The sequence below is a fragment of the Oncorhynchus gorbuscha genome, linkage group LG14, assembly GCF_021184085.1.
Source record: "Oncorhynchus gorbuscha isolate QuinsamMale2020 ecotype Even-year linkage group LG14, OgorEven_v1.0, whole genome shotgun sequence".
NCBI lineage: Eukaryota > Metazoa > Chordata > Actinopteri > Salmoniformes > Salmonidae > Oncorhynchus > Oncorhynchus gorbuscha.
The window spans coordinates 48,013,224-48,031,527 of NC_060186.1; the positions used below are offsets into that span (position 1 = coordinate 48,013,224).

Genomic DNA, 18,304 nt, shown 5'->3' on the forward strand with positions numbered 1-18,304 from the left:
CCTAGAGGTCTCCTTCAAATGGTACCGACAGAGAGTGTGGTCCAAATCAAAACCAATTACATCACAATCTGAAAGGGAAAAATATTCGCTCATTTTAACGAGGGCGCTAGAAACAATCGAAACCAAGGATATTGTACTGTTGGCTACACACGCCTGCACACTGTATCTGTTAATGTCGAATCTGTACCCTCCAATATATTTGTTCCTACGGCAACACGTGGGTTGCTGTTACAAGGGGATGCTTTACAAAATGTCTCCAATAACCAGGCACTGTCGTACACATATAGTAAATCAAGGTCTACGAATTGTTCATTCATTGTTTGACATTCCGCATCAACCGCAATAGTGATATAAGGTGGAGGTGCGCAGAACATGCACAAAAGGTTTGTGCCCGAAGCTTCCGGTCAGGGTGTACCGTAGTACGTCAAATAAATGTGCATAGGTATTCGAAGAGCGGGTCCACACATATCCTTAGACAATTTGAAGTTCTCAAAAAGTTGTAGCCTTAATTATTTATGCTAATTAATTAACTAAACTAAAAGCCTAACATTCTGCCCACACATATGGATAGGCCTAGCCCAAGAATCTACTCTTAAAGCTAAAATCCTTAGTTGCTTAAACAATGTTTGTAAATAATGTAAACAAACACTGTATATACTCAAAACACAGTTAAAACTATAATGTTAATATGATGGATGGTCAGTTCTTGCATCCAAAGCGCTGTCAATTAATTTGAGAGTGGTTACATTTCTAGCATATATCAGATTTATACCAAAACAGAGGCGGGGTGGGCTTTGTTATTGTTTTAATTGAGGATTATAGCTTTAAGGAGTGTACAGTAGTAGAGTCATATATGGACCTATGAGGACATTGCATGTTATTTTCAGAGGTGGACTGGCTCTGGCAGCAAAAACAGTCAAACGCTACTCCATCTAAACGTGAATCGATTCTCAATTGCGATACGGAACCATTGCATTTTTGTTCCCCCCACTTTTATCATTGGAATGTGTTACAAAACGAGGCAACAGTGTGCTTTACGACTGTGCGGACACCTCCAAGCGGTCGGGTAGGCTGATTGGTTGTGTTTATCAGATTGCATAAAAAATGTATAATAAATATGATTATTATTATTATTCTAAAACCAAAGTTACACCCCTGACTATTATAGTCCTAATTATATCCCAATGAAAATCCAATGTGTGATTAGGAAACACCTGAGGATTTCCGAAATATGATGTTGTGTTGGATACAGTCAAATCAAATGTATTTATATAGCCCTTCTTACATCAGCTGATATCTCAAAGTGCTGTACAGAAACCCAGCCTAAAACCCCAAACAGCAAGAAATGCAGGTGTAGAAGCACGGTGGCTAGGAAAAACTCCCTAGAAAGGCCAAAACCTAGGGAGAAACCTAGAGAGGAACCAGGCTATGAGGGGTGGCCAGTCCTCTTCTGGCTGTGCCGGGTGGAGATTATAACAGAACATGGCCAAGATGTTCAAATGTTCATAAATTACCAGCATGGTCAAATAATAATAATCACAGTAGTTGTTGAGGGTGCAACAAGTCAGCACCTCAGGAGTAAATGTCAGTTGGCTTTTCATAGCTGATCATTAAGAGTATCACTACCGCTCCTGCTGTCTCTAGAGAGTTGAAAACAGCAGGTCTGGGGACAGGTAGCACGTCTGGTGAACAGGTCAGGGTTCCATAGCCGCAGGTAGAACAGTTGAAACTGGAGCAGCAGCATGGCCAGGTGGACTGGGGACAGCAAGGAGTCATCATGCCAGGTAGTCCTGAGGCATGGACCTAGGACTCAGGTCCTCCGAGAGAGAAAGAAAGAGAGAAAGACAGAATTAGAGAGAGCATACTTAAATTCACACAGGACACCGGATAAGACAGGAAAAGTACTCCAGATATAACAGACTGAGCCTAGCCCCCCGACACATAAACTACTGCAGCATAAATACTGGAGGCTGAGACAGGAGGGGTCAGGAGTCACTGTGGCCCCATCAGATGATACCCCCGGACAGGACCAAACAGACACGATATAACCCGACCCACTTTGCCAAAGCACAGCCCCCACACCACTAGAGGGATATCTTCAACCACCAACTTACCATCCTGAGACCAGGCTGAGAATAGCCCACAAAGATCTCTGCCACAGCACAACCCAAGGGGGGGGCGCCAACCCAGACAGGAAGATCAGGCCAGTGACTCAACCCACTCAAGTGACGCACCCCTCCTAGGGACGGCATGGAAGAGCACAAGTAAGACAGTGACTCAGCCCATGTAATAGGGTTAGAGGCAGAGAATCCCAGTGGAGAGAGGGGGACCGGCCAGGCAGAGACAGCAAGGGCGGTTCATTGCTCCAGAGCCTTTCCATTCACCTTCACACTCCTGGGCTAGACTACACTCAATCATATGACCTAAGAGATGAGTCTTCAGTAAAAACTTAAAGGTTGAGACCGAGTCTGCGTCTCTCACATGGGTAGGCAGACCATGCCATGAAAATGGAGATCTATAAGAGAAAGCCCTGCCTCCAGCTGTTTGCTCAGAAATTATAGGGACAATTAGGTGGCCTGCGTATTGTGACCGTACCGTACGTGTAGGTATGTACGGCAGGACCAAATCGGAAAGATAGGTTTGAGCAAGCCCATGTAATGCTTTGTAGGTTAACAGTAAACCCTTGAAATCAGCCCTTGCCTTAACATGAAGCTAGTGTAGGGAGGCTAGCACTGGAGTAATATGATCAAATTTTTTGGTTCTAGTCAGGATTCTAGCAGCCGTATTTAGCACTAACTGACGTTTATTTATTGCTTTTATCCAGGTAGCCGGAAAGTAGAGCATTGCAGTAGTCTAACCTAGAAGTAACAAAAGCATGGATTAATTTTTCTGCATAATTTTTGAACATAGACTGAAGCATTTCATATACATTGTCTTCAGGAAGGCAGTGAGTTGCTGCGCAACAGATTTTTCAAAAAAATTTGAGAGGAATGGAAGATTCGATATAGGCCGATATTTTTTTATATTTTCTGGGTCAAGGTTTGTCTTTTTCAAGAGAGGCTTTATTACTTTCATTTTTAGTGAGTTTGGTACACATCCGGTGGATAGAGAGCCGTTTATTATGTTCAACATAATAGGGCCAAGCACAGGAAGCAGCTCTTTCGGTAATTCAGTTGGAATAGGGTCCAGTATGCAGCTTGAAGGTTTAGAGGCCATGATTATTTTCATAATTTTATCTAGAGATATAGTACTAAAACACTTGAGTGTCTCCCTTGATCCCAGGTCCTGGCAGAGTTGTGCAGACTCAGGACAACTGAGCTTTGGAGGAATACGCAGATTTAAAGAGACGTCCGTAATTTGCTTTCTAATGAACATGATATTTTCCTCAAAGAAGTTAATGAATGTATTACTGCTGAAGTGAAAGCAATCCTCTCTTGGGGAATGCTGCTTTTTGGTTAGCTTTGCGACAGTATCAAAAATAAATTTCCTCAATTAAGTTGGAAAAATAGGATGATCAAGCAGCAGTGAGGGCTCTTCGATACTGCACGGTACTGTCTTTCCAAGCTAGTCGGAAGACTTCCAGTTTGGTGTGGCACCATTTCCGTTCCAATTGTCTGGAAGCTTGCTTCAGAGCTCAGGTATTTACTGTATACCAGGAAGCTAGTTTCTTATGACAAATGTTTTTTGTTTTTAGGGGTGCAACTGCATCTGGGGTATTGCGCAAAGTTCAATTGAGTTCCTCAATTAGGTGGTCTGTAACGGATCTCGTCCTCCTCTTCTGAGGAGGAGTAGCGAGAAGGATCGGAGGACCAATTTGCAGCGTGGTAAGTGTTCAATGATGTAATATTTAATGAATCAAACTGAACACTGAACTACAAAAAAAATTAAGTGAACGAACAAAAACCGAAACAGTCCTGTCTGGCGACATACATAAAGACAGAAAATAAACACCCACGAAACACAGGTGGAAAAAGGCTACCTAAGTATGATTCTCAATCAGAGACAACTAACGGCACCTGCCTCTGATTGAGAACCATACTAGGCCGAACACAGAAATCAAAATAGAAAAACAAACATAGACTGCCCACCCCAACTCACGCCCTGACCATACTAAAACAAAGACAAAACAAAGGAACTAAGGTCAGAACGTGACATGGTCAACTGATTTTTGTCTTCTGACCTCCTTGGGTAGGCAGAGGGAGTCTGGAAGGACATCAATGAATCTTTGGGTTGTCTGAGAATTTATAGCACGACTTTTGATACTTCTTGGTTGGGGTCTGAGCAGATAATTTTTTGCGACTGCAAACGTAATAAAATGGTGGTCCGATAGTCCAGGATTATGAGGAAAAACATTAAGATCCACAACATGTATTCTATGGGACAAAACTAGGTCAAGAGTATGACTGTGACAGTGAGTAGGTCCAGAGACATGTTGGACATGTTGGCTCCGAAACCCTTTTGGAGTGAGTCTGTGTACTTTTCCATGTGAATATTAAAATCACCAAAAAGTTGAATATTATCTGCTATGACTACAAGGTCCGATAGGAATTCAGGGAACTCAGTGAGGAACGCTGTATATTTCATTGTTCCCCATAATGAAAACAGATTATAATGTTAGTATACCTTAACCTCCTGTTTAACTTCAAATGGTGTTATCTGAACAATCAAACCAAAATCAATAACCGTGAATTATTGTAAATTGATATACAGCTACTTTAAAAATATATATTTGGAACTTTTTTTCTGTAAAGTGACTCAAAGCTATAATGCACACATTTTCCCTCTAAATGACACAACCAATTTTCTCTGTCATAATTTGAGGAACGTTATTGTGTATTCAACGTAATGACGCAGTTTTATCTTCCAACTTCCTCTACCCCAAAATGTAAACGTACCATGTATTTCGCTAAATTCATAAGAACATTTTGATGGGCACAAATCTATCGTAATTGTCTCTTCATTATTATTTAGAATTCATCAGATTTAGATAACTGTCTCATCCCATGACCCAGCACCTTTAAAATAAATACGACTCCATTCCCAATAGGCTCTTCCAGTGATCATTTGGGAAACACAATGTATTACATAGAAATTGCCTCGCCATTATCTCGAACGAATTAGTCTCTCAATTCAACCTAAACTAACTATCAAAATGTTCAGTCATATCTTGAACAAATACTAGTAACCGTATCAATCCGAGCAAAACCCATAAATATTTGAATAACAATCAGAATTAATTTTAGTCTATCGATGTCAAGGCTGAGACACGAAACCCAGTCCCCCGCATCGAAGGCAAAATTTTTTCCCACAACGCCATTCAAATGATTGAGTTTCCCCGCCAATAACCACACCGATATAATTGTCTGCACTAGCAAACTCCGGCACCGAGACAATTCCCAGAAAACATTACAATTCAAAGGTCTAAGCTTTTCCCCAGGGAGGATTCTCCTTATTCTCCGTTTTAGCGTCTCCAATATCCAACCAGGCTCCCCGTCGACTGGGAGCCCGTTGGGCGCTGCAATGCTGCCTTCTTCTGTCCACTCCCTGTATAGCTTTTCTCCCCGCTTCGACCACCATTTATTTCTAAAGTGGACTTCAAAGTTTTCAACAACTTCTCAGTCTCTGGACTAGTCATTGTTAAGTACATTTGGGGTGTGCATATCATGTAATTTGTAGAATTATTTCCAATACCAATTCGCCACTTTTTTTTATGTCAACGTTGCTACCTCCTTAGTCAATTAACAGTATGACTTCAAGAAATACCCGTAGGTCGTTCAACCTGGTATGAGCTATTCCCACTCAATACCCAATGTACTACATTCATTCAGTGAACTTATCTTATTTCCAATAAAACCCATCTCATTACCCTTAGGTCGTTCAACTGTTATTGTACGCCGACTAATAACTAATGTACCACAGTCACTCGATGAACTCATCTTATTTCCAATATAACACAGGTCTCTTGCCTGTACTATTATCCGTAGATCATTCAGCCCGTCATAAGTACGCCGACTGATAACTAATGTACCACAGTCACTCGATTTGTCCTTATCAAATCTTCATTCACACCAGTAAGTACGCCGACTCACCCACACACAAACCAGTAGGTACGCCGACCCACCTAGTACATTACATTCACTGTTATATTGCCGTTCATCCTCACTCACACAAGTAGGTTCGCCGAACCACCCTCATATAAACCAGTAGCTTCGCCAAACTACCTAGTACATTACATTCGCAGTTATATTTCCGTTCACCTTACATTACCACTGGTAGGTTCACCGACCCACCCTGACATAAACCAGTAGCTTCGCCGAACTACCTAGTACATTACATTCACTGTCATACCATAAAAGTGATCGATCAGTTCAAAATTGCATTTACCACTATGTATTCCTTATGATCCGTTACCAATATAAACTAATACAATTTGGTTACTTACATCAAACAGTTGTCTCACAAAACTAAATTTGGATAACACCAATGTGCAGAACTTTAGTTTTTCACAACAGGTGTCTGCTTACCTTTTTTAGTTGACCGGTCAGGATTTGTGAGACACACCGTCCGACGACAGTACTGGCCAATCGGCTGGCACACCAATGTCCAGTGAAGTCCTTCACGAGATCACGTTCGGGGTCACAAATTGTTAGGGTTGCGTCAATTCGAATCTGGTGTCAGGATAAATATGACATTGAGTCACCGATTGTATACTATGTATTTTTTATTAGCTAAGCAATAAGTGGTAAATGCAATTTTCGTATATACGGGCTCTCTGTCTCACCTCGCAGGGCAAAACAGAGAATTAACTTGTTCTTGACAAAGATATTATAAATATACTCTGACAGAAATAGTTCCTGCTTCCGAGCAGGCCTGTCAGAGTAGAGACTGGACGTGGTTTAGACTCACCCAGCCTATCGTTGATTGTTGTCGTACGAGCTGGTACCATCCCCCGGGCGCTCCAGTTGATAGATGTAACTGTTGCTGTGTAGAGTATCTATGCGCTCAGTCCCTAGATACCGTTATCACATATCTGGTTTCTGTTATTGTTAAGTTTGAGTTCTAACAAAAACAGTCTGTGGTTTGCTACACTACGTTCTGTATGTGTCCGTTTTTATTTTTCCATCATGAGAAAGGCCCATGGCCCTGAAACTGTTAACAATGTTTCAAGTCAGCTATGTTGCATAACACATACATACATCCACACAAGCAGCAAATAATATTCAATCACATATATGGTAACGGGCTATAGTGCATAACACAGAATCCTCATAGTTGTGAGTCCTTTTCTGCTTCTGCTTGGATCTCCTTCAGTTTTGTGTCACTAACTGGTAAATTGCTGTACACAGTGTGCACTTGCATGTCCATGCCTTCACTGAGGCTGCTGTCCTTTTGGTAAGAAGCTTCCTGGAGAGTGTGTCTGCGACAGGGATGTCTTTGCCTGGACGGTGAGTGATTGCGAAGTCGTATTTTTGTAGTTGAAGGCTCATTCTCTGTGGCCTTGGCTTGGCTGCGGCTAGTGGTTTCCTCATGATTTACTCAAGGGGCTTGTGGTAGGATTCCACAATGACTTGTCGTCCATATACGTACTGATGGAAACGTTTACATCCGAACAGAATGGCGTAGAGCTCCTTTTCAATTTGAGCGTAGTTGATTTCACAGTCTGAGAGATTTGGAAGCGTAGCCGATGTCCTTCCTTCTTGCAGTAGCACTGCACCTAGTCCATACTTTGACGCATCCACTTGGAGTCTGAGCTCTTTGTCGGGGTCGTAGTAGGCAAGGATTGGTCCTGGTTCTCACGTGATCAAGTCTTTCACATTCTGAGAAAGCAATGTTGTCGTGTTGCTTGTCCCAGAGAAACTCAGTGGACTGCTTTAGCAGTTGACGCAGGGGAACATTAGCATTGGAGAAGCTGGGTGCGAACTTGGCTAAGTAGTTTACCATGCCAAGCACTGTTTCCAGCTCTGCACAGTTCTTTGGTGGCTCATTTTCTTTTATGGCTGAGATCTTCTGAGGATCTGGCTTGATTCCATTTGCTGTGAGAAGATGTCCGAAGTAGCTGACCTCTGTAGCGCCGACTGTGCTCTTCTTGGGGTTGAGCTGGACTCCTCTCTCTCGGGACCTTTGCAGCATCGTGCGGAGCTTTTGGTCGTGCTCCTCTTTGGTTCGACCATAGACAAGGATGTCGTCCACAATTGCCACAGCTCCATCAAGGCCTTCGTACACTTTGTCGATCTTTCGCTGAAACTCTTCTTGGGCTGAGATAATCCCAAAAGGCAGGCGACGGAACCTGTAGCGTCCAAACGGTGTGTTGAATGTGGTGAGCTTAGATGACTCTTCTGTGAGCTTTATAGCCCAGCAGCCTGATCTAGCTTCCATGACACTGAAGTAGTGTGCTCCTGCTAGCTTGTGTGTGATGCTATCTAGCGTCGGTAAAGGAAAATGGGGGCGTTTGATAGCCTTGTTCAAATCTCTTGGGTCGGGACCTACTCGGAGCTTGCCTGTGCGTGGTTTCTCAAAACACCACTAACTCGTTTACCCAGTCAGTGGATTCTGTAACCTTGGTGACTATGTCAGATTGCTCCATGCTCTCCAACTCTTTCTTCAGACAGGCATGGAGAGCAAGGGGATTCTTTCTCGGTGGGTAGACCACAGGGTCTGTGGGCTTGTGCAGCTACCTGCTCAACTGGATCGGTGAAAAAGGGAGATATTTGCAACACATGGACACTTACCGAGGCTGAATCAAAGGTACTGAAAACATACTATTATTCTTTATCGTTTATCGTTCGCTAGGTACAAATTCCATGACAAAGTACAGGGAGCTAGCAAGTCTTTTGAACAGTTTGTGACTGAGCTGCGTCTGCTTGTTTAAAGACTGTGATTATGCAAACAAGGATGAGATGGTCAGGGACCGTGTTGTATTTGGAATACATTCACTGTGAGTGAGAGAAACTTTTGAGTGTTGGGTCTGAGCTAACGCTTGACAAAGCTATCGACATAGCCAGATCTCACGAGCTAGCACTGGCTCAGAGTAAAACCATTTCGCGTGGCAGCACAAGCGCATCACGTGAACAAGCAGTGCAGGCAGACGTCAAAGCACACCTCCGGTGCACAGAGAGCGCGTTTTAGAAAGGAGAGAGACAACTCCAAAACAGACCGACACAGACTCAAAACGCCCCAAAACATGTGGATATTGTGGATACAAAGTGCATGGCGAACAAGGAAATTGCCCAGGCAAAGGCAAAGGCAAACAGTGTACTAAATGTGGTAAATGGAATCACTTTGCAGAAGTGTGCAGAGCTTGTGGTCCCATATGGCAAATCGTTTATTTTCTTATAGGCCTACTGTAGCTCTGATTGGCTGTGGCCGCACCAGTCTGCATTGAAACACCGGTCCTGAACACGCCAGATGAAGTTATTAGGTTTTATTTACTGCAGTGACTATTAATTGTCCAGAACCCACAGCCGTTTTCCCATTTCCCGTTTTCCCATATTGATATAGAATTTGCACAAACGCCTTAATATACATAATTCCCAAACATTCTATGAATTCATGAAAATGACCATATCTAAGCGTTCTCGCTTGTCAGAAAATGTAACAAACACAAAGTGTCATATTTCAATAAGATGTCATGTTGCTAAAATGCTGCCAGTTCCACTTCAACATCAAAACAGAAAGATAGCCACTGAATGTCAATGATCTAACCGTGTGCTTTACGCGATGAGCTTCCCGTTTGATGCTCGCTCTGAAAGTGATGCAAGTAAAAGTGAAAGTCACTTGAGTAAAAGTCTAAATGTTATGCAAGTGAGTGAGGACCCAAAAGCGACTTAACAGAAACAGAGTTTATTCAAGTCCAAACAGAAAACGACAAATCCTGAATCCTTAACAGGAAATGTCCAAACGGGGAATAACAGAAATCCTCTAGTCTGTAGAGGGGAATAACAGGAGAAGCGGCCACAGACTGCAGGTCGCTTCGGGTAGGCGCAGGCCGTAGCTGACAGAGACACCTGCTCACACGCAGCATCTGATGAAGGCAAAAACACGACAGGACGGAACAAGAACACAGCACAGCAAACAAGGATCCGACAAGGACAGAAGCGGAAACAGAGAGAGAAATAGGGACTTAATCAGAGGGCAAAATAGAGGACAGGTGTGAAAGAGTAAACGAGGCAGTTAGGAGAATGAGGAACAGCTGGGAGCAGGAACGGAACGATAGAGAGAGAGAGAGAGGGATAGAGAGAGGGAAAGAACCTAATAAGACCAGCAGGGGGAAACGAATAGAAGAGAAAGCACAGGGACAAGACATGACAATCTATGACAAAACATGACAGTACCCCCCCCACTCACCGAGCGCCTCCTGGCGCACTCGAGGAGGAACCCTGGCGGCAACGGAGGAAATCATCGATCAACGAACGGTCCAGCACGTCCCGAGATGGAACCCAACTCCTCTCCTCAGGACCGTACCCCTCCCAATCCACTAAGTACTGGTGACCACGTCCCCGAGAACGCATGTCCATGATCTTCCGTACCCTGTAGAGAGGTGCGCCCTCGATAAGGACGGGGGGGGGGAGACGAACGGGGGCGCGAAGAAAAGGCTTGACACAGGAGACATGGAAGACTGGGTGGACGCGACGAAGATGTCGCGGAAGAAGAAGTCGCACTGCGACAGGATTAACGACCTGAGAAATACGGAACGGACCAATGAACCGCGGAGTCAACTTGCGAGAAGCTGTCGTAAGGGGAAGGTTATGAGTGGAAAGCCATACTCTCTGACCGCGACAATACCTAGGACTCTTAATCCTACGTTTATTGGCGGCTCTCACAGTCTGCGCCCTATAACGGCAAAGTGCAGACCTGACCCTCCTCCAGGTGCGCTCACAACGTTAGACAAAAGCCTGAGCGGAGGGAACGCTGGACTCTGCGAGCTGGGATGAGAACAGAGGGGGCTGGTACCCAAGGCTACTCTGAAAAGGAGATAGCCCAGTTGCAGACAAAGGAAGCGAGTTGTGAGCGTATTCTGCCCAGGGGAGCTGGCGTCTAACGGAAGGCCATGAATTCTGAACACATTCTCAATGATGATTTGTGCCGTCTCCTTAGCGGAAGGAAGCTTAGCGAGGGGAATAAAATGAGCCGCCTTAGAGAACCTATCGACAACCTTTAGAATAACAGTCTTCCCCGCTGACGACGGCAGACCGGTAATAAAGTCTAAGGCGATGTGAGACCATGGTCGAGAAGGAATGGGAAGCGGTCTGAGACGACCGGCAGGAGGAGAGTTACCTGACTTAGTCTGCGCGCAGTCCGAACAAGCAGCCACGAAACGGCGCGTGTCACGCTCCTGAGTAGGCCACCAAAACCGCTGGCGAATAGAAGCAAGCGTACCCCGAACGCCGGGGTGGCCAGCTAACTTGGCAGAGTGAGCCCACTGAAGAACGGCCAGACGAGTAGAAACAGGAACGAAAAGAAGGTTACTAGGACAAGCGCGCGGCGACGGAGTGTGAGTGAGTGCTTGCTTTACCTGTCTCTCAATTCCCCAGACAGTCAACCCGACAACACGCCCTTCAGGGAGAATCCCCTCGGGGTCGGTAGAGGCTACAGAAGAACTGAAGAGACGGGATAAAGCATCAGGCTTGGTGTTCTTAGTGCCCGGGCGATAAGAAATCACGAACTCGAAACGAGCGAAAAACAATGCCCAACGAGCCTGACGCGCATTGAGTCGTTTGGCAGAACGGATGTACTCAAGGTTCTTATGGTCAGTCCAAACGACAAAAGGAACGGTCGCCCCTTCCAACCACTGTCGCCATTCGCCTAGGGCTAAGCGGATGGCGAGCAGTTCGCGGTTTCCCACATCATAGTTACGTTCCGACGGCGACAGGCAATGAGAAAAATACGCGCAAGGATGGACCTTATCGTCAGAATGGGAGCGCTGGGACAGAATGGCTCCCACGCCCACCTCTGACGCGTCAACCTCGACAATGAATTGTTTAGTGACGTCAGGAGTAACAAGGATAGGAGCGGATGTAAAACGCTTCTTGAGGAGATCAAAAGCTCCCTGGGCGGAACCGGACCACTTAAAGCACGTCTTGACAGAAGTAAGGGCTGTGAGAGGAGCTGCCACTTGACCGAAATTACGAATGAAACGCCGATAGAAATTCGCGAAACCGAGAAAGCGCTGCAACTCGACACGTGACTTAGGGACGGGCCAATCGCTGACAGCATGGACCTTAGCGGGATCCATCTGAATGCCTTCAGCGGAAATAACAGAACCGAGAAATGTGACGGAGGAGACATGAAAAGCGCACTTCTCAGCCTTCACATAAAGACAATTCTCTAAAAGTCGCTGGAGAACACGTCGAACGTGCTGAACATGAATCTGGAGTGACGGTGAAAAATTCAGGATATCATCAAAGTAAACGAAAACAAAGATGTTCAGCATGTCTCTCAGTACATCATTCACTAATGCCTGAAAGACAGCTGGAGCATTAGCGAGACCGAACGGCAGAACCCGGTATTCAAAATGCCCTAACGGAGTGTTAACCGCCGTTTTCCACTCGTCCCCCTCCCTGATGCGCACGAGATGGTAAGCGTTACGAAGGTCCAACTTAGTAAATAACCTGGCTCCCTGCAGAATCTCGAAGGCTGACGACATAAGGGGAAGCGGATAACGATTCTTAACCGTTATGTCATTCAGCCCTCGATAATCCACGCAGGGGCGCAGGGTACCGTCCTTCTTCTTAACAAAAAAAACCCCCGCTCCGGCGGGAGAGGAAGAAGGCACAACGGTACCGGCGTCGAGAGAAACAGACAGATAATCTTCGAGAGCCTTACGTACGGGAGCCGACAGAGAGTATAGTCTACCCCGGGGGGGAGTAGTCCCCGGAAGGAGATCAATACTACAATCATACGACCGGTGAGGAGGAAGGGAGGTGGCTCTGGACCGACTGAAGACCGTGCGCAGATCATGATATTCCTCCGGCACCCCTGTCAAATCACCAGGTTCCTCCTGTGAAGAGGGGACAGAAGAAACAGGAGGGATAGCAGACATTAAACATTTCACATGACAAGAAACGTTCCAGGATAGGATAGAATTACTAGACCAATTAATAGAAGGATTATGACACACTAGCCAGGGATGACCCAAAACAACAGGTGTAAAAGGTGAACGAAAAATCAAAAAAGAAATGGTCTCACTGTGGTTACCAGATACTGTGAGGGTTAAAAGTAGTGTTTCACATAATATACTGGGGAGAGGACTACCATCCAAGGGGAACATGGGCGTGGGCTCCCCTAACTGTCTGAGAGGAATGTCATGTTTCCGAGCCCATGCTTCGTCCATAAAACAGCCCTCAGCCCCAGAGTCTATCAAGGCACTGCAGGAAGCTGCCGAACCGGTCCAGCGTAGATGGACCGACAAGGTAGTACAGGATCTTGATGGAGAGACCTGAGTAGTAGCGCTCACCAGTAGCCCTCCGCTTACTGATGAGCTCTGGCTTTTACTGGACATGAAATGACAAAATGTCCAGCAGAACCGCAATAGAGACAGAGGCGGTTGGTGATTCTCCGTTCCCTCTCCTTAGTCGAGATGCGAATACCTCCCAGCTGCATGGGCTCAACACCTGAACCAGTGGGGGGAGATGGTAGTGATGCGGAGAGGGGGGACACCGTTAACGCGAGCTCTCTTCCACGAGCTCGGTGACGAAGATCTACCCGTCGTTCTATGCGGATGGCGAGTTCAATCAAAGAATCCACGCTGGAAGGAACCTCCCGGGAGAGAATCTCATCCTTAACCTCAGCGTGGCGTCCCTCCAGAAAACGAGCGAGTAACGCCGGCTCTTTCCAGTCACTGGAGGCAGCAAGAGTGCGAAACTCTATAGAGTAATCCGTTATGGATCGATCACCTTGACATAGGGAAGCCAGGGCCCTGGAAGCCTCCTTCCCAAAAACTGAACGATCAAAAACCCGTATCATCTCCTCTTTAAAGTTCTGATACTCGTTAGTACACTCAGCCCTTGCCTCCCAGATAGCCGTGCCCCACTCACGAGCCCGTCCAGTAAGGAGAGATATGACGTAGGCGATACGAGCTCTATCCCTTGAGTATGTGTTGGGCTGGAGAGAGAACACAATATCACACTGGGCGAGAAAGGAGCGGCATTCAGTGGGCTGCCCAGAGTAACACGGTGGGTTATTAATTCTTGGTTCCGGAGACTCGGAAGACCAGGAAGTAGCTGGTGGCTCGAGACGGAGATTGTGAAACTGTCTTGAGAGGTCGGAGACCTGAGCGGCCAGGGTCTCAACGGTATGACGAGCAGCAGACAATTCCTGCTCGTGTCTGCCGAGCATCGCTCTCTGGATCTCGACGGCTGAGTTGCGAGGATCCGTAGTCGCTGGGTCCATTCTTGGTCGGATCCTTCTGTTATGCAAGTGAGTGAGGACCCAAAAGCGACTTAACAGAAACAGAGTTTATTCAAGTCCAAACAGAAAACGACAAATCCTGAATCCTTAACAGGAAATGTCCAAACGGGGAATAACAGAAATCCTCTAGTCTGTAGAGGGGAATAACAGGAGAAGCGGCCACAGACTGCAGGTCGCTTCGGGTAGGCGCAGGCCGTAGCTGACAGAGACACCTGCTCACACGCAGCATCTGATGAAGGCAAAAACACGACAGGACGGAACAAGAACACAGCACAGCAAACAAGGATCCGACAAGGACAGAAGCGGAAACAGAGAGAGAAATAGGGACTAAATCAGAGGGCAAAATAGGGGACAGGTGTGAAAGAGTAAACGAGGTAGTTAGGAGAATGAGGAACAGCTGGGAGCAGGAACGGAACGATAGAGAGAGAGAGAGAGGGATAGAGAGAGGGAAAGAACCTAATAAGACCAGCAGGGGGAAACGAATAGAAGAGAAAGCACAGGGACAAGACATGACAATCTATGACAAAACATGACACTAAAAGTATTTTGTTTGAAATATAATTCATTGTCAAAATAAGTCAAATGTAATTGCAAAAATATATTGAAGTGTTGAAAGTAAAAGGAGAAGTATAAATAATTTAAAATTCCTTATTTTAAGCAAACTAGACAGCACCATTTTCTTGTTTTCATTTTATTTACAGATAGCCAGGGGCACACCCTAGCATTTAGACATAATTTACAAACGAAGCATCTGTGTTTAGTGAGTCCACCAGATCAGAGGCAGTAGAGATGTTTTCTTGATACATGTGTGAATTGGACCATTTTCCTGTTCTGCTAAGCATTAAAAATGTAACAAGTAATTTTGGGTGTCAGGGATAATGTATGGAGTAAAAAGTACATTTTCTTTAGGAATATAGTGGAGTACAAGTAAAAGTTGTCAAAAATATAAGTAGCAAAGTACAGATTTAAGTAGCACTTAAGTAAATATAATAAGTAGTACTTAAGTACTTTACACCACTGGACATTACTGGCCTAATTTGTAAACTGTGAAAACAATACGGAGAAAACAATGCTTTGCTTAAAAATGATGACAATACAATGTCCATGGAGCTAATGACGTAAATCAGAAGAGACATTGACAGTAGCTAGACAGACTTAGCTAGCCAGCATCTTGCATAAAGTTACATGGTTTAAATAAACATCAGCTCTGTTAATTTCAGAAATAACAAGAAAGATGTTTAGGGCACAGTGTAAAGTGGTTACAGGTGTGATAGCCACTGTTGCAGTTTTTAGAGGAAGCTTTCTAGCTTGGTTGCTGTTGACAACAGGAATAAATGTTTTATTTACCTAGGTCGCTATGGCAATTGCAGCAACCGCTTTCATGCTCTGAAAAAACAGCCACAATAGGAAATAAAATGATTGTGAAATGGGTGGAGGAGGTGAAACCACTCAGAGTGGTGATCTGTTCTGATTCAGCTGCAGTGTTGAGTAGTCTGGCAGGTCAGATAGGGGAGACTTGTTTGTGGAGAGGATGCTACTGTTAATTGGATTGGATAGGAGGTAAGGTAAGGAGCATAATGAGAAGGCTGATGTGGTGGAAGGATGTAGGATAGAGGGTTTGAATTTTTTGGGGGGTTTTAATTTTTATTTTAGTTAAGAACAAATTCTTATTTACAATGACAGCTTAGGAACAGTGGGTTAACAGCCTTGTTCAGAACGACAGATTTTTACCTTGTCAGCTTGGGGATTCGATCAAGCAACCTTTTGGTTACTGGCCCAACACTCGAACCACTAGGTTATCTGCCGCCCCAATGTTGATTTTCACGTTGTGGATGACACTCAACACTCAGTGTCAACAAAACAAAGGAGATGATCGTGTGCTTCAGGAAACAGCAGAGGGAGCAGCCCCTTATCCACATTGACGGGACAGTAGTGGTTTTTTTAAAGTTCCTCGGCGTACACATCACGGACAAATTGAAATGGTCCATCTACACAGACAGTGTGGTAAAGAAGGCGCAGCAGCGCCTCTTCGAACTCAGGAGGCTGAAGAAATTCGGCTTGTCACCAAAAACACTCAAACTTTTACAGATGCACAATCGAAAGCATCCCGTTGGGCTGTATCACCGCCTGGTACGGCAACTGCTCCGCCCACAACCGTAAGGCTCTCCAGAGGGCAAACTACCTGCCCTGCAGGACACCTACACCACCCAATGTCACAGGAAGGCCAAAAAGATCATCAAGGACAACAACCACCCGAACCACTGCCTGTTCACCCTGCTATCATCCAGAAGGTGAGGTTAATACAGGTGCATCAAAGCGGGGACCGAGAGACTGAAAAACAGCTTCTATCTCAAGGCCACCAGACTGTTAAACAGCCATCGCTAACATTGAGTGGCTGCTGCCAACATACTGACTCATCTCTAGCCACTTTAATAATAATGTAATAAATGTATCACTGGCCACTTTATTTAATGTTACATACCCTACATTACTCATCTCATATGTATATACTGTACTCTATACCAAATACTGCCTATGCCGTTCGGCCATCACTCATTCATATATTCTTATTAATTCCTTTACACTTCTGTGTATAAGGTAGTTGTTGTGAAATTGTTAGGTTAGATTACTTGTTAGATATTACTGCATAGTCGGAACTAGAAGCACAAGCATTTCGCTACACTCTCATTAATATCTGCTAACCGTGTGGATGTGACAAATAGAAATGTGATTTGATTTGAAACAGGTCTGTGATGAGTGTTTAGAGCATGTGTTGATATTTTGTGAACTGTATGACATAGAAATTGTGTGAAAGGGTTATAGAGGCTGGAAGGGGTTGGGTTTGTGTGGTGGAGGGAGGGGGGTGTCTAGGGCTCCATTTCAGTTAGAGGAACAGGACGAATGCAGAAACTGTAATGAGGTAGGCCATGACTGGCGGTGTATGCACCTTAAAAGTCGGATGCGATCCGCCAACCCAATCTCGAAGAAGAAAACGAGTTATTAGTTATTTGATCATGTGGTTTGACAACAACAAAAGATTTTTCTCTTCTCAGACCAATAAATAAACATGTCAGGATGAAGCTGTCCCAGCTTATGTGATGTCCTACTCTCTGAATTCACCATACAACACGTTTCTGGCAGCCTTGTTCCGACACATGTGTTTGGAGTATGCTTGATAGCTATTAACACAAGGTAACACATTATTTTTTTTAAATATATTAATTTTATTACGAGTACAACAAATATACAAACAAGAGTACATAAACCTAACATATCAATAATCATTTTCAATTTCTTATACTTCCATGGTGCGTATTGCGTTTTTGTTTTTACATTTACTGATCATTTCAAAATATTTCAATACTATCTTTTGTTTTTTACATTTTTTACTGATCATTTCAAAATATTTCAAAATAAAACATAATAATATCAAATTAAATAATGTTGTTTCTTTTAAAATAAAAGACTCACACAAATCTTCTGCCATAAGGGCCCCCCCCAAAATTGTTCTCTGCCCACTTCTATTTTAAATTTTATGGACAGGTGCTCAGCGTGTTGGTGACTTTAATGACTGAAATGCGGTACATGAAATGGGCTAGACCGTGAACACAGGAGATCCAGTGTGGGCACAGGACAAATATTGTGATCTCATAGCACCAAGTATAGAGCAACTCGATCCTCGGACAAATAATTATCTATAGCACCAAGCTAGCAACTCCACTCCACTTTCCCCATTAACTCCTTCACAGTCTCTGCTTCGCTCACCTCTAACACTGGCTCTGGTTCTGGTCTCCTCCTTGGCTCCTCACGATAAACAAGGAGAGTTGGCTCAGGTCTATCTCCTGACTCAGCCATACTCTCTCTGAGCCCCCTCCCCAATAAGATTTTTGGTGTGACT

The 18,304-nt window shown here is 44.6% G+C and overlaps 1 protein-coding gene across 2 annotated transcripts in view; it reads right to left on the bottom strand.

Annotated features, from left to right (window-relative positions):
• Positions 1–403, bottom strand: part of LOC123995002 (5'-nucleotidase domain-containing protein 1-like) — a 55,118-nt gene extending 54,715 nt beyond the window's left edge. Inside the window, exons 1-2 of one of the 2 annotated variants that reach the window (XM_046298195.1) lie at positions 188–403; positions 1–68 (exon numbers count right to left, since the gene is read on the bottom strand). In XM_046298195.1, coding sequence (XP_046154151.1) covers positions 1–68; positions 188–374 — 255 coding nt within the window. In that variant the 5' untranslated portion in view covers positions 375–403. The other variant, XM_046298196.1, reaches the window with a different exon arrangement.
• Between the last annotated feature and the right edge of the window lie 17,901 nt (positions 404–18,304).